This window comes from Lampetra planeri, chromosome 10 (genome assembly GCF_965212315.1).
Source record: "Lampetra planeri chromosome 10, kcLamPlan1.2.h2, whole genome shotgun sequence".
Taxonomy (NCBI): Eukaryota; Metazoa; Chordata; class Hyperoartia; order Petromyzontiformes; family Petromyzontidae; genus Lampetra; species Lampetra planeri.
Genome location: NC_136116.1, coordinates 564,153 through 579,037, shown reverse-complemented (window position 1 = coordinate 579,037; position 14,885 = coordinate 564,153). Strand labels below are relative to the sequence as shown.

General features: G+C 42.5%; 1 protein-coding gene across 1 annotated transcript in view; it reads right to left on the bottom strand.

Annotated features, from left to right (window-relative positions):
* The window catches only part of LOC144720793 (nebulin-like), a 100,424-nt gene extending 86,271 nt beyond the window's left edge, over positions 1-14,153 (bottom strand). Inside the window, exons 1-10 of the mRNA XM_078597842.1 lie at positions 14,044-14,153; positions 12,493-12,580; positions 7,369-7,572; positions 6,725-6,865; positions 5,246-5,353; positions 4,313-4,417; positions 4,003-4,107; positions 3,137-3,241; positions 2,678-2,773; positions 2,232-2,336 (exon numbers count right to left, since the gene is read on the bottom strand). Of these exons, the coding sequence (XP_078453968.1) occupies positions 2,232-2,336; positions 2,678-2,773; positions 3,137-3,241; positions 4,003-4,107; positions 4,313-4,417; positions 5,246-5,353; positions 6,725-6,865; positions 7,369-7,572; positions 12,493-12,580; positions 14,044-14,153 (1,167 nt within the window). The remainder of the gene's footprint in view (positions 1-2,231; positions 2,337-2,677; positions 2,774-3,136; positions 3,242-4,002; positions 4,108-4,312; positions 4,418-5,245; positions 5,354-6,724; positions 6,866-7,368; positions 7,573-12,492; positions 12,581-14,043) is intronic.
* Positions 14,154-14,885: the final 732 nt, after the last annotated feature.

The window sequence follows — 14,885 nt, the reverse complement described above, 5'->3', positions numbered from 1 at the left end:
AACAGATCCATCAATACGAATTGATTCTTGGCACCTCCTTCCGCCGAGCCACGCTCACGTGGGGAGTGGTGGCCCACCAGATCCTTATCAGGTGATCTGGTCCCCAATTAGTAAATTTGATATAAGATAACGATCTTCGGAAAAGGAGCACCGTCGCAGGCCCTTACTCCGAGCCATTCTGTTGTCAGATAACCTGCCGATGTATCTGTTGAGATTGGTGCCTTTAAGAATAATAACTGTTTTGATTGTGTTTTTTTTATCGCCGTATAATCTTTCAAGTATCTTTCAGTCATAATCGCCGCACGTACTCGCATCCTCTACAGAATATTCAACTGTCCCGTGACCCAAGGTGCTAACAACGTGATAAGGGTTGCGTATGATCAATAAGGAGGGCGGTACTGCGTGAACAATATTGAGTATAATCATTCATTAAAGTTAAGGTTTTTCTTAGCATAGTATTTGCATGTTTTAACGACTCTCTCTCTCACTAACAACCATCGCGTTATGCGGGATCCATGTGCCGTTGTCAAGTGAAATCAGACAATCATTGATGATACTGTATTGATGCCGTGTTGACGTTCCGGGATTGAGAGTTCGCATACTATATCATAGTTGAGGTTGAATTAGTAATAAATTGATTAATACAGAAGTGGTTGTGTGATTCTTTCCTGAAGTCTATGCATAAGATCTGCTTCTGCGTTGAGATCTGAACTTGGTGACCTTAATAAACACACTAACACATACTCAGTAAATGTTAAAGCGATAACGGGGTGAACCGGGGACCTAAAATATAAGCGAGAATGAGACGAACCTAGACAACGATGCCGAGTTAATCTAAGTTAATCTTGCATACTTACACCACACCTGCATAACTGCATACGATTAATTGCCTTATTCCGATCGATAACCCACCCTCGTCACCGAGGCGGGGTCTGGTTATCATAACGACTTGCATTATCATAATTACACCCACTCGCATAATTACTACGATTACCTCTCGAATTGGCATAATTAAATGTGCATAATTACATAAATTAACATATTTCCGGATAATTACACATTTGGCCAAATTTTATTTGATTATTATTATTTTCACTGAATATTCATAACCCACATATACAACATAATAATTTCACCCACGCACGCATACAACACATCAAAATTTTGATACCCAACATATACAACAACTCACCACTCACTCATATGACATTCATCACTCAACAGACACTGACACTAAACAGATACTCACGATTCACTACTCACCATGCATAACACACTCATCAGACCTTCTCCTATTACACTGGTCAACAACAAAAAAAGCATTTTTTCTGGCCTGGACTTTTGCAGCTGTTTTAGACTAATTTCAGGGTGCTGATTCCAAATCTGATCTCAGATTTGCTCTATCACATCTCATTTTATGCTATCGGCATACCCCATTTTCATTGATTTTACCCGAAATTAACTCTGTCACTTATGATTGCAAGTTGTTGCGAGTCAGTGACTGCTTTAGTTTTAAAATATGGTGCTGTATTTTTAGGATAGTGTGTTTATAATATCATTTTATGTAGATATCCACATTTATTTAATATTTTTCTTCTGCAGTTTTTATTGAAAATGCAATATTTGATATCTCAAAAACCTGATGTGATAGACAAACAAAAACTGATGCCACATTTGGAATCAGCACCCCAAAATTGCCTTAAACCCGTTGGAATACCTTATGCCAGAAAAAGTGTGTTGACCAGTGTTACCGAACACCACTCATCACTCACCAGACAATGACACAATCCAGACACTCATCACTCATCAGACACACATCAGACACTCACCACTCACCAGACTATCAGCACTCACCAGACACTAAACACTCACCAAACGCTAAAAACTCAAAAGACACATACTAGACACCTTGCCAGACATTAACTGCTCACTAGACACCACTCACCAGACACTAACCACTCATCTGACAAATGACACACACCAGATACTCACCTCACACTCGCCACGCATCACACACGCGGTGATGACAGAGTAGCATTTTTATAAATATCAACCATATGAAGAATGTTACATTAAAATTACGTGCATCGGTCATTCCAACAGAATGAACGGATGTAATTCGAGTGGCATGAGCAATGGGAACTCCTGAAGTGTACACCACGGGCTCGATAGGCTAGTGCCTCCCACATGGCTCTGCCTGTCAAGCACAGTTGTGGCAGCTGTCAGCTTACCTGAGACAGATTGTGCGCGTTGATCTTGGCGTTTGCCATGTCCACGTAGGGTGTCTCGGCCCACTTTCCCTTAACGTCCTTGTTATAGGCCTCGCGATACTTCAGCTGTGTACACAGACACACGCACCCCCGAGCATACACGATGTGTGTTTGTGTTCCACACACGCTCGGCAACCTCTGAACCGCGAACAACAAGGATATAATCAATCTTTCTCTTTAGCACGTTGGCGAGCATTTAGCTGTGCGTTGTAGCAGCTGACAATGCCAAACTGAGACATTCCATCGGCCCTGTTTTGCATAAACAAACAAAACGATTAAAGAAAAAAGTCAAAGAAAGAGACAAGAGGCTAAAACTGGGGTCGTTTGTAACCCAACTGGGAAACGGAGAAAAATGTGAGTGAAAGGGTGGCGCAGGTGATGGGTGAATATCACAAAACATTACTGACATCACTGCCTTGCAGAAAGTTCTTCTTAGCCTGCCGCACATCAGGGGGGTCTGCCACTGATGTGTATGGAGCATCGCCCTTCTGTTTGTATTGAATCTGTCGCAACAAAGACATGCACAAACACACACAGATGTAACTCGCATTGCAATTGGCCAGCAATATGGCTGGGAAATCTTAAACTGTTAAGTTCAATTTATCGATTGTGAAATAAAGTATTTAGTTAAATAAATCAGTTAAATAAATCTCTAACAAAATTAGTAGACAATACACCTCCTTCCCATATGTGTTCTCCAAAATAAAAACTGAAAATGATTTTTTTTACACATCCCATCAGCCGTATGACCTTCTGGGAGTGCTTATTTGCAGCAACAGTGCTACGTTCTGAATTATTTTTGTGAGCCAGCTTTTAAATGACACAGTTCCATTGAGCCATCTGCAAAATAACACGGTGCCACATACGTCGCTAAAAATCTTCTGTGCGGACGCGACGCGCCGGAGCTCCGGGCTATCGGCGTACGGAAAGAAGGTCGTTTTCTCGTCTTCGTATTCAGCCTTATACGCATTCTATTCACACGCACGCACACACACACATGCCAACACACGCGCACGCATGTGGACACACGAATAACATTTGCAAATACATAAGAAATCTGGTAATTCGTGGTAACTTCGGGGGACCTACTAAATATTCGAGTCGTCGTACTGTGCGTCAGATTATGGGAGGAATTAGCCACTCCTGGTAGAGATCCAAAAATCCACGACAAAAATGTGGATTTTAGCCCCCAGAGATTACGGGAGTGGCCATGAACCACGCAGCGTGGATTTTCGTAGTTTCATGAATTTATAAGGAAATAGTGCTCCCAGAACCATAAAAGGCCACAGCTTTAGCCCTAACTATGGGTGAGAGAATGTGGTCATGATCGTTCCAGTGGCAACACAAATGCAGTTGTGTGGTTTTGCCAGCTGGTTGCCCACCAATTATTTTTTTACGAAACTTTTTATTATTTTACCAGATGAGGTCCACTGAGCTGTATAGCTCTTTAACAGAAGTGACCTGGCCACAAATAATAGGAAATGTATAGCCATAATATACTCGAAACACATGTTTATAAATGTGTAGGAAAAACCGGAGGAGAAAAATCCACACGACCATGGGTAGACCATGCAAACTCCAAATATATAGGTGTTATGGTCCAGATCGAACCCACAACCTCCTGTATACCAGGCAAGGTAGTTAAGATCTCGCCACCGTGGCAAGGTACTCTTGCTTGGAGTTTGAAGTGAGGGCTGCTGATGGTCATTGTGTATCTAGAGTGCTGGGTCACCTTGCTGTAGAGTGCCGAGTTTTTTAGCGCGTGTACAAACTCGGGCGCATCAGGAGGTAGTTGAAAATGCTCCTTCATGTCTTCATATTTTTCTTTGTACAAAATCTGGCCATGCACACAAATATAAAAAATTCAGGTGCATGGATTATTTACACCACGTTTCTCACCTCCAGCTGTGACACACAATCTGTGCTGTAAAGACCAGGCACGCACACATGGCTTTTAACGCAGAAGCATGAGAACAAAACAGCCGTTGTGAATTTCACTCAGTGTTTTGGCGGACAGGCTGCTGCCTAGCAGGGAGCAGTACCTTGCTGACCATCTTGGACACTTTGGCTGCATGCTCCACATCTCGGCTGGTGTTGTCTAGGTGGCACACGTTCTTCATCTTCTCCCATTCTTTGTGGTATTTCACCTGCACGGCACCACACGGGGGGCTCATAAGGCAGGCAAGCGGTGGCGGAGCAGGGTGTGTAGCAGCTGTGAACCTCAGCCCAGTGCAATCAAGCCAACGTGATTTCCTGCCCAAATGAATATTGAGGCAGTGTTCATCTCCTGTTTATAGCATTGAGCAAGGGGTTGGAAATTTCACATTCCTATGACGAGGGCAAGTCTTTCATTGGGCAACCAGTGTTTACTTCCCCACACCATGTTTCAAATGTTATCGACCCCGGGGGGTTATATTATTGTTCTTATGCGTATTTACCCAGCAAAGCCTCACTGAGTCTCAATATTTTTTCAGGAGGGTCCTGCCAAGTTTTCACAGGAGGGGGCGATGTTGCTGCTGTGTGTTATCCCAATTGAGTAAATCGCAAGTAATATTTCAGAATTGGCATTTTGGCCAATACCAGCTATACTGTATTTTTTTAGCTATAAGAGGAAGCCGGAAAACCCCGATGAAGCCATGCAGAACAGGGGAGAACATACAAACTCCACACAGAAAGGTGCCTCAGTTGGGAATCGAACCCAGGCACTTGCTGTAAGGCATGAGTATGATCACTGCACCACACTGCCGCTCGCCCTGGGCTGATGGGCTGAGTCAAGCCCCAACCAGCATTTGAAATTGGAATCTTATGAGTTGGAGCCGCTCACTCTGCCATTGAGTTTATTGGCTCACACATGTGATGTAGCAAGTGCTTGATGGTTCCTCTCCATGGTTATGTGACGTAATTATTGTATATAGATGATGAGTTATTATCCAACCAATTTGTACTGTGTGTACAAAGCAGTCGGTGTGTCATACCTCGCTGATCTGGTCCTGTGCCCGCTTGGTTCTTTTGCGCTCAGGAGTGTCTTTCACGATGCTGAATCCGATGGCTTTGTTTTCCTCATAGTCCTTCTTATACTTCAACTACACCACCACAAAGTGCACGGCACGTCCACAAACAAACACAGCGCAGCCAGGTCAAGTTCATGGTGACGCGATATTATCTGTCTCACCTGATGTGCACGAGGTTGTGGGTTCCATCTCGACCCTGATGCCTGTACATTTGGAGTCTGCGTGTTTTCCCCAAGGTGGCATGGATTTTTCTCCGGGTTCGCCGGTTTTTCCTTCCGCATTTATAAATATGTTTTTACAGCATTTGGCTGCTATACATTTCCATATGATAAGCCACTTGCATGAGCTATTATAATTAATGGCGTGGTCGCTTATGAAAAATAGCTATATAGCTCAGTGGGCCTTATCTGGTAAAATAAAAAATTGCTTTAGGATTTTATTAGTTTAATTTTGTTTGACAAGGTGACAATTAAAAAAAATCAGGAAAGTGTTATTTGCAACAAGACCTGTGCAACAATGACCCTATCATATGTCAGCCTGTGGAATCAGTGCACACGAACAACACATGCTCTTCTGGTACAGTATATTGTACAGGTCCTTCTAGAGAAGCAAGTATTGACCCCAAATATAACTGAATATATTAGACAAATTTCTCCCTTCATATAGGTGTCCCTCCACATAAAAAAGTGAAGTATTCTTTATACATCCCATCAGCCACATGACCTTCTGGGAGTGGATGAATTCAGCAGCATTGGTTCACAACAAAATCAAACTCGAGACCGCTTTTGACATTCAGTGTCTCATCAGCAGTCAGGCTTGCTTGGACTAATGCTGGTGAACTCCCAGATGGCTATAGGCAAGGACCCTCTCGGTTAAACTTGGGTCCTATATGTCATATAGGACATGGGCCCTATATGACAAGGGCGCCACGGCGAAAAGTTCACACCCTCGCCTAGTATTCAGGACACGTGGGTTCGATCCCCACTCTGATGCCTGTATATTTGCAGTTTGCATGATCTCCCTGTGGTCGTGTGGATTTTTATCTGGGCCCTACGTTTTTCCCTCAACATTTAGAAACAAGCATTGGCTGCTATATATTTCTACATATGCCACTTTGTTGAGCCATCATTTATGGCCAGGTTACTTCTGAAAAAGAGGTATATAGCTCAGTGGGCCTTAGCTGGTAAAATCAAATTTTAAATTTTTTTTTATAGTACGCAGAGTCATATAATGCATAACACAAAAATAATGAGCGTTAATGTGGACAATCTAGGTTACACAATAAATAAGCAGATGATACACCACCTTCCTATATCTGTCAAGGGTACTGTCCCAGGCGCTGATGGGTACATATATTTTTGTAGCAACTGCATTCGTGACTTTTCTCTTCCACAAGACCGCACAGCACCTTTGATGAACTCACAGCTTAAACAAGAACGTTACCATGCTGTAGAGATCTTGTGCTTTCTTGCTGTGCAGCAGGTCCACAGTGAGGTGTTCACTCGGAGCTGCGCTGACATCTCTGGCTGCTTTCCTCTCTGGCCTGCTCTGCTGGGTGCTTCTGGGTCCATCGCTTGCTCCGAACTGCCCACCGACACACACAGAGGCATCACTCTTTCATGTACGATACGAAACAAACCAGTAACACGGTCAAGCCATGGGAAACCACTGGGATCGCTTCCTACCACAGTTTAATCCATACACCACAGGAACTGCATTTGTGTGCTTAAGTGGCAGCAGGAATTTATTTGTACCGATATCTGGTGCTGTTATTACATTCAACTTTTTTGCAATAATCTGCACAGTTTTAATAATAGGCCTGGGCTGACAGAAAAGTACGTCACGGTTTCCTCTGTGGAAAAGGTTGTGACCTTAGAAGTAATGTAGCACAAATACAGATATTAACCACCGTGCATATTACATTAAATGATTCTCAACTAGTTTTATCTAATTTTGACAGTCTTTGGATGCACCAAAAAAAGTTTAACACATTTGTGAAATGTAATTCTGCAAAGGGTTTTTCAAGACATAGATTGCAAGCATGTGTGCGTTAGGTGGCATGGCAGACAGGGAGCAGTCAGGAGTACCTTCTTGGTTACAATTTCCTCCACTTCCTCCTCCTCTTCCTCTCCCCCCTCATCGTACGGGATCTCGGTGATGATGGTGCGCTCCGTCACCGTTCCTGGAAGCTGTTTGGTGAGCTTCGTCTCTGTGACGGTTGTTATCTTCGTGTAGCCTCCAACCTCCTCTTCAAACTCTTCATATGACTTGGATTTTCCTACTGTTGTCCACTTTACACATCAGACACACACATAGACAGGACGTCCTAAGTGTGCAAGGCAGAACCTTCTCTTCTGAAATCCACAATGCAGGAATATCATAGGACCTCCTTTGCCAGTATCAAAATATAACAATAGGTTTTACCCTTTCTGTCAATAAAACAGGTGTAACGATGTTAAAACACCAAACAGAAACCTTTTGCAAGGAATTATGTCTGCATTAACCACATATGCTTGTGGTGAACATGCAAACAAAAAACATCCTCTGGTAGCATATGATGCATTGTCTTTGAAACTGATTGGTCCACACCAGAGACAGCTTTCTTTAGAGCCTAGTCTCAAACAATGTTAGACCAGAGGACGCCAAAAGGCGAACAGCACAAAAACTATGCACTATTAGGGCATTGAGAGCTCGGAGTGAGCAACTACATCATGGGACCTCCTTGCATATTCACCACAAGTATATGTGGTTAATGCAAACATAATTCCTTGCAAAAGGTTTCTGTTTGGTGTTTTAACATCTTTACACCTGATTTATGGCCAGAAAGGGTATAACCTATTCTTAATGCATGAATAATCCGACCCAGGTGGTTCAGCAGATAGAGCAAGTGGCTAAGTTTAAACCGTTGCTGGGGGTTGACTTATGGATCGACTCACATTCCGTCAAAGTAATGTGGAATTTTCACCACTGATTCAGAGTGTTGAATAGGAATTGTGCACCGCCTCAATGCTCATTTGAGCAAGAAATCACTTTGACCTTTTAATCCAGAATTAAAGTTGCTGCCGTTAAACACATACACTATTAACATTAGATGGATTATGGGTAAGATTTGTATGGATCGTTTTTATGATTAGTCTTTGCATATCTTGTATCGTGCTGTCGACTCAGCCTATGTTCATGTTTTGTCTACAGGAAGGGAAGGTGAGCGTTAGTTCACGCACATGTTGCTCATCATAATAATGTGCAGTTTTATATTGCGTCATTATTCATGCAAATTGCATCTGTCAATTGCTGAGGAACTACAGGTGAGCTGGAAGGCAGCAGCTAGGTAGTCTGCCATTGCTACCACACTCGCATAAGCTCTGCCATCTTTTATATTTTAAGATGTTTTGAGCCAATTGATGAGTGTTCATACATGTGAGAGAAACCAGAGGAAACTCACGCATGCGGGGGGAAAACGCTTATCTCATACAGATGAAACAGATGATATTAGTCTGCACTTTGCTGTACACTAATTTCTTTCCAACCACGAGATTTCAGTATATGTGGATGTACTTCTGTATACTTGTTTACCAACCGCGAGCATCTCGGTTTGAGTGATCCGTGAATCGCTAGTCGCGCCAAGTCGTGAAATCAAAATTGGCACCGCCGCGTAGCATCCGCCATATAAGATTAGGTTTTACCCTTTCTGGCAATAAAACAGGTGTTAAGATATAAAAAACCCAAACTGAAACCTTTTGCAAGGAATCATGTCTGCATTAACCACACATACTTGTGGTAAACATGCAAACCAAAACATGCTCTGGTAATGTATGCATTGTCTTTGAAACTGATTGGTCTACACCAGAGACAGCCTTTATTCTGGCCTAGTCTCAAACAGTGTTAGACCAGAAAATGCCAAAAGGCAAACAGCACAAAGACAATGCACTTTCAGGGCATTTATAGCTCGAAGTGAGCAGCTACAACATGGGACCTTTCTTGTCAGCATCCACTATGTTGTCTCGCAGACTCCCGCGAGAAGATGCGAGGAGGCACCTCTGGGTCTGTCGCTACCCAATCCTCTTTATTCTCCACGTTGCTATCTCCACCATCGGTCAGATTCATGCTCCATCTCATGAAATAATTGTATATTTTATGTTTGTGATTTGCAAGAGTTTTGTTGATGTAAGTGTATGAGCAAGAGTTTTGTTGATGTAAGTTCCTCACCATCAACATCATCAAAGATAAATGCAATTTAATTTCCTTTACTTTTCTGAATTAAACGTCTTAAATGTCCCTGAAATTATATTTATTTTGTGTGTTGTATTCATTGGTTAATTTTAGTGAACGTAAAAAATATGTACTGTATATGGGATTTCATAGGTTCACTTGCGACCTGGGTTCGCCTAACCCTATTTTTCCCATAATGATTTAAGTTTATCAACCGTGAGGGTTTTCAGGAACCTCACCCTTGCAGTTGGCAAGGGATTTCTGTACCACCTTCTCCTGGAGCATCATGGTATGGCACCTCCAAGGGAAGGGAGTTCCACAACATTTTTGCGGTCTACTAACCCTTGTTGCCTCCACAGTGCTGGACTACAGGCAGCCACGTGCAGCACAGCCACCATTGCCTGGTTAATCATAGGCCAACTCCACCAAACACCATGAACATATATGGTGCACAGAATTTGAGGAGACACCGTGAAAATAATGAATTTGTTAAGCAGAACATTAAAGTTTCATTATGTAAGGGTTACATGCACCAAACATGTATTTGTGTAATGTTCAGTCAGACAAACAGTGATTTTCTTCTTGGTTATTTCGGTAAAGTCACGTAGAAGGGAAATAATAAAATAATAAAAATAAAACATAATAAAATACAATTCTCACGACGTTTTGGCCACAACACAAGCAGCCGTCCTCAGGTGAAGAACAGGACTGACGCTGTCTTTCCGACAGACCTGTTCTTCACCTGAGGACGGCTGCTTGCGTTGTGGCCGAAACGTCGTGAGAATTGTATTTTATTATGTTTTATTTTTATTATTTTATTATTTCCCTTCTACGTGACGTTACCGAAAGAACCAAGAAGATGAATCCCTGCAGTCATGAAATCTTTAAATCAAAATTTAAACAGTGTTTTCTCATTTGACAATAAAAAAAATATATATACTTTCGACACTGCTCTGCATTTCACATTTCAATGTAAATTACAATCCCATGCTGTTGCTACACAGCATGTTGGTTGGTATACAGCAGTAACGGGTGATAATTCGTTTTTACATTTGTCTTAGATGTTAATTAAAATGAGCCGCATATATAAATATCACTTTGTGTGTAACAACAAATGATTATCAATATAAGAGACTGTGTAAAATGAAAAGGGAGGTTTATTTTGGTAGTTACTTAATGAGTCGGCTAAGTTGTCTCACTCGGTAAATGCCTCTGACAGCAAAGGAAAGGCATGCCTCTCATTAGGTTGCGTTCTCTCACTGTTGGGATGGAGGCCCCATTTAACACCCCCCCAGGGTGTGAGCAATAAATAGCGGCCTACTGTGGCCACGCGGCGCTGACTCAAGCTGCGTGCATTTCCTATGAGCTGGACAATCCCAACAGCCTCGTGTCTAAAGCTCCATCTGAAGAATTGTCATGACGCACCATCCCTATCTGATCAACAACTGTCTCACTACTTGAAATAAGAATCAATGTTCGCTACAAACCTATACCTGCACAGAATAAATTAAGCAAATCCGACTCCTTCCCATATCTACCCTCCACGTGAAAAAATAAAGTATTATTTACACATCTCATCAGCAACACGGCCTTCTAGGAGTGCATAATTTCAACTGTGATGGTTTAACACAAAAAGACACTGGAACGTTCTCCATATTTAGTGTCTCGTCATCAGTCAGGCTTTCTTGAACCAATGCTGGTGAACTGTCAGATATTTATAAGCACATCTAACAGAGAGGATCCTTGCCTATCTGGCAATCCACCAGCAGAGACACAGAATATCAAAACCAGGTCCAGAGTTTGTATTGAACCGATGCGGTTGAATTTATGCAATCCCAGAAGGCCGTGTGGCTGCCGGATAAGGCGTTGGCGATATGTTAACTATCTCGCTTGGCATACAGTAGATTGTGGGTTCAATCCCAACCCTGATGCCTGTATATTTTTGAGTGTTCATGTTCTCTCCATGGTCACGTGGATTTTTCTGTGGGTCTTCCGGTTTTTCCCTCCACATTTAGAAACATGCGTTTTAGAGTATTTGGCTGCTATAAATGTCCACATGATAAGCCAATTCATTGAACAATAATTTGTGGTCAGGTTCCTTCTGAAAAGAAGCTATATAGCTCAGTGGGCCTTACCCGGTAAAATATAAATAGTTTAGTTGAATAGTTTCTACGTGAAAAACACAGATAAGGGAAGTTAGCATTCATTTTGTTACGTTCTCCACAATGACGTCAATCATTGTTGCGTTATAAACATGAAAGGTGCCAGTTAAAGTTGAGACATTGAGTTAATGCGGGACTAGGATTCGTGCAAGTTATGGAGGAGGCTTAGCGTGTTTAGTCTCTTCAGGAGAGATCACAGTGTGACCAGCTGACACACATCCCAAGGGTCTGCATACCACCTTATGGCTCTTATCCACGCAAACCTTCCACCCTCTTCCACCCTCTTCCACTAGCCCAGCGCACACATAAGCACTTCAAGGTCACTTTCACTTCAGACTTAAATATAGAAATTTTATCCCAGCCCTGTACATGCATAGTGCAGTAGGAAAGGTAAACATTATGGGAAGACTGTCCCACATAGAGGTATTTCATTGTAGTACGTGGAATGGTGGCACGATCATTAGTGTAACGTGCTATGAACCCGGTGACCTGGTTTCGATTGTTGGCAACAGCTATCATCAGTCGTGAGAAATATCTGAACCGGTTCTGGTACCCCTTTACCAATCCGCACTGACCACCAGCCTTGTGAAATATGGCCATACAAACCCCATGGCTGATAGCACGAGGTAGCCAGCAGTGAATTGACAAAAGGGCTGTACATTTTTCAGTGATACTGAATAATTATCTTTCCTGAGCCTATGTGGCCAAATCCGAATGCTACAGGAGCTCTCCAGAAAATGGGCAGTGTGAATTTATCAAAACGATGTCCGCTGCCACCACACTATTGCTGCAATCACCGGTAACAATGATGTGTATACAAAACGTTGGGTTCAGCAATACCTCAGGTGAATCGATATCGTATTCCTCTTTGTGCACTTCTGTGACCGCATACTCGCCCACGCGGCGAGACATGTTGGTGCAGCCCAACCTAGGGTGCAGGAAGGACAATTGCACCCAATCACACACACACATTACAACCACATCATGATTTGGTTTTAATACAACGCCTTTCATGCATTTTCAAAATGCTTTACACGCAATTAGCGACGGACATCTCATCTCATACATTTGAAAGTGCACCCCCAGTGGTAGCTGCCCCTGTGATTCAACGCTTAGCCAACACGGAGGCATTTGTTTGCCAGCAAATGGAGATGATTGATATGTGTAATCCCAATTTATTCATTTATGGGTAAATTAGCATTAGTAACATTTGGACCATGACGCCAGCACACAATTTTCTCGTTTCGAATAACGTCAGGGAATCTTCAACATCCACTGTTAATACACCCACAGTAATAACCAGGGTGGCCTGTCGAATTACAACCGCAAACTGATGCAACATGCAGGGAACGCGCGACTGCTAGGTCATGCAACACGCACACAAATAATTATCAGCCTCCTGCCATACACGAGGACCGAAGACACACGCCAGTGAGCGACCCACATATCATGTGAACAAACGAATAACAAAGAAACCTGTCAGCACTTGGTCCATTAGCACAAATGCTTTTGTCAAATTATATTGTTGGCGTTCCACAACCACACAATCCTCACTCACTGAGCCCCCTCTCCCCACTCCGCTAATCGCCACATCTAATGACTCTGGCATATCTTTTCCTGCTTGGCATGACATCGTTTACACAAAACATGCATTTAAAGTAACGTTCTTGTGTACTTGTCCCACTAGCTTTGTCATGACAATAGCAGCAGTTCCTTTCAATATCTAGGACTGCAAGAAGACTCAAATCCGGATCTCTTTATCAAATACACATTTCCAAGTATTTAAGTCTTGTAAATTGCAGTCAAAAGTATTGAGAACAGTGAATTCCAAAGGACACACTCATTACCGTAAAGCATAAGCGAGTATTATTTTCCAACAAAAGCTCAACACATTCGTTAATAAAAATGCTGTAGCCTCAAAAGGGAAATAACACAATAAGGCGACACTATGGGCAATGGACCTTCTCCATAGCACATTGCCAGAAATATTTTAGGTGATTGCTCAAAATGTTACCGATAATATATTTTTATCCTTTCAAGACCACAATGTTAAAGCGAATGTGTTGAGTTTTTTTTTTCTTGTGCATATGCACCACTTCTATTGCAGCAGCATCGCCAAACGTCTTTAGTTTGTGACAAGGTGCTTCAACGTAAGAAGTTAACACAACTTCTTTTCACACCTATTTTTTTAAATATATACTGCTTTTTGTACATTATCTGTCAAACCAAGAGCATCGATAAGAACAACTTTATAAACATACAATTATCTCGTAACTAGTACTCAACTTGAGATATCAGCAGGGGTTACCGCAGTGTGAAGATTTGTTCAGCACTTTGAAGTCAGCGAGGTCCTGTTAAGCACCCAGAGTCCTTCACTTGCACTTGACCAACCTCACTGTGTCCTCCTCGCAGGCTCCATGCATCCATCCACTTCCAAGTCCGTGTGTCCTGGGCAGCTCCTTCGGTCCGCCGAACCTCGTCACATGGCAGGTGCTGCCCATTCTCATGGGGACCTCCGTACAAGAACTCGCTCCATTTTGGGCAGACAAACAATCCTCCTTCAGGGAAAATACGGACATTTATAACTCCTCTCTAGACACAAGCCAACCATGCAAGGCCACATCCAGAATTATCCAGACCCATGTAATGTTTTATTTCAATATAGTGATCTCTGCAAAACAACATTTGTTAAATAACAAAAACTGCAGTGGATTCCAGATATTGATTACGAGTCACTTGTGTGTACAGTGTGTAAGGATGATTTTGAAAACATGTACAGTAGATATCAAGCAAATCTACTGAAATCTGAATACCCACTGTCAGCAGGATTTTTTTAAAATGTGATGCGTGTGTTTTTAGAATACATTCGCTGCTGTGCCATGCGTGTTTTTTTGTAGGCTTCCAGCCACTACGAAAGATATCGTTTTTATTACTCAGCCAAATGGATTTCATTTTTCCTAGGGCTTTGACCCATAATGATCTTTTATTGAACAAGGAACATCAGGCCAAATGAAGAAGCGTTCACGTTAACCAAAACAGCCCCTTGTGCAGCACTGTTATCCATCAACTAAGTCCGCACTTCTCAATCGGTGTGGAAGTCCCAGCTGTGCTGCCGTGGAATTGTGGGTATTATAGGAAATAACCTCAAGCCTCCGTCCCTACCCACATCCCGCACTCCCCTCTCCATGGGCCCTGTGTTGCACACGCGCAGTTAGACGTACAGACACACGCAG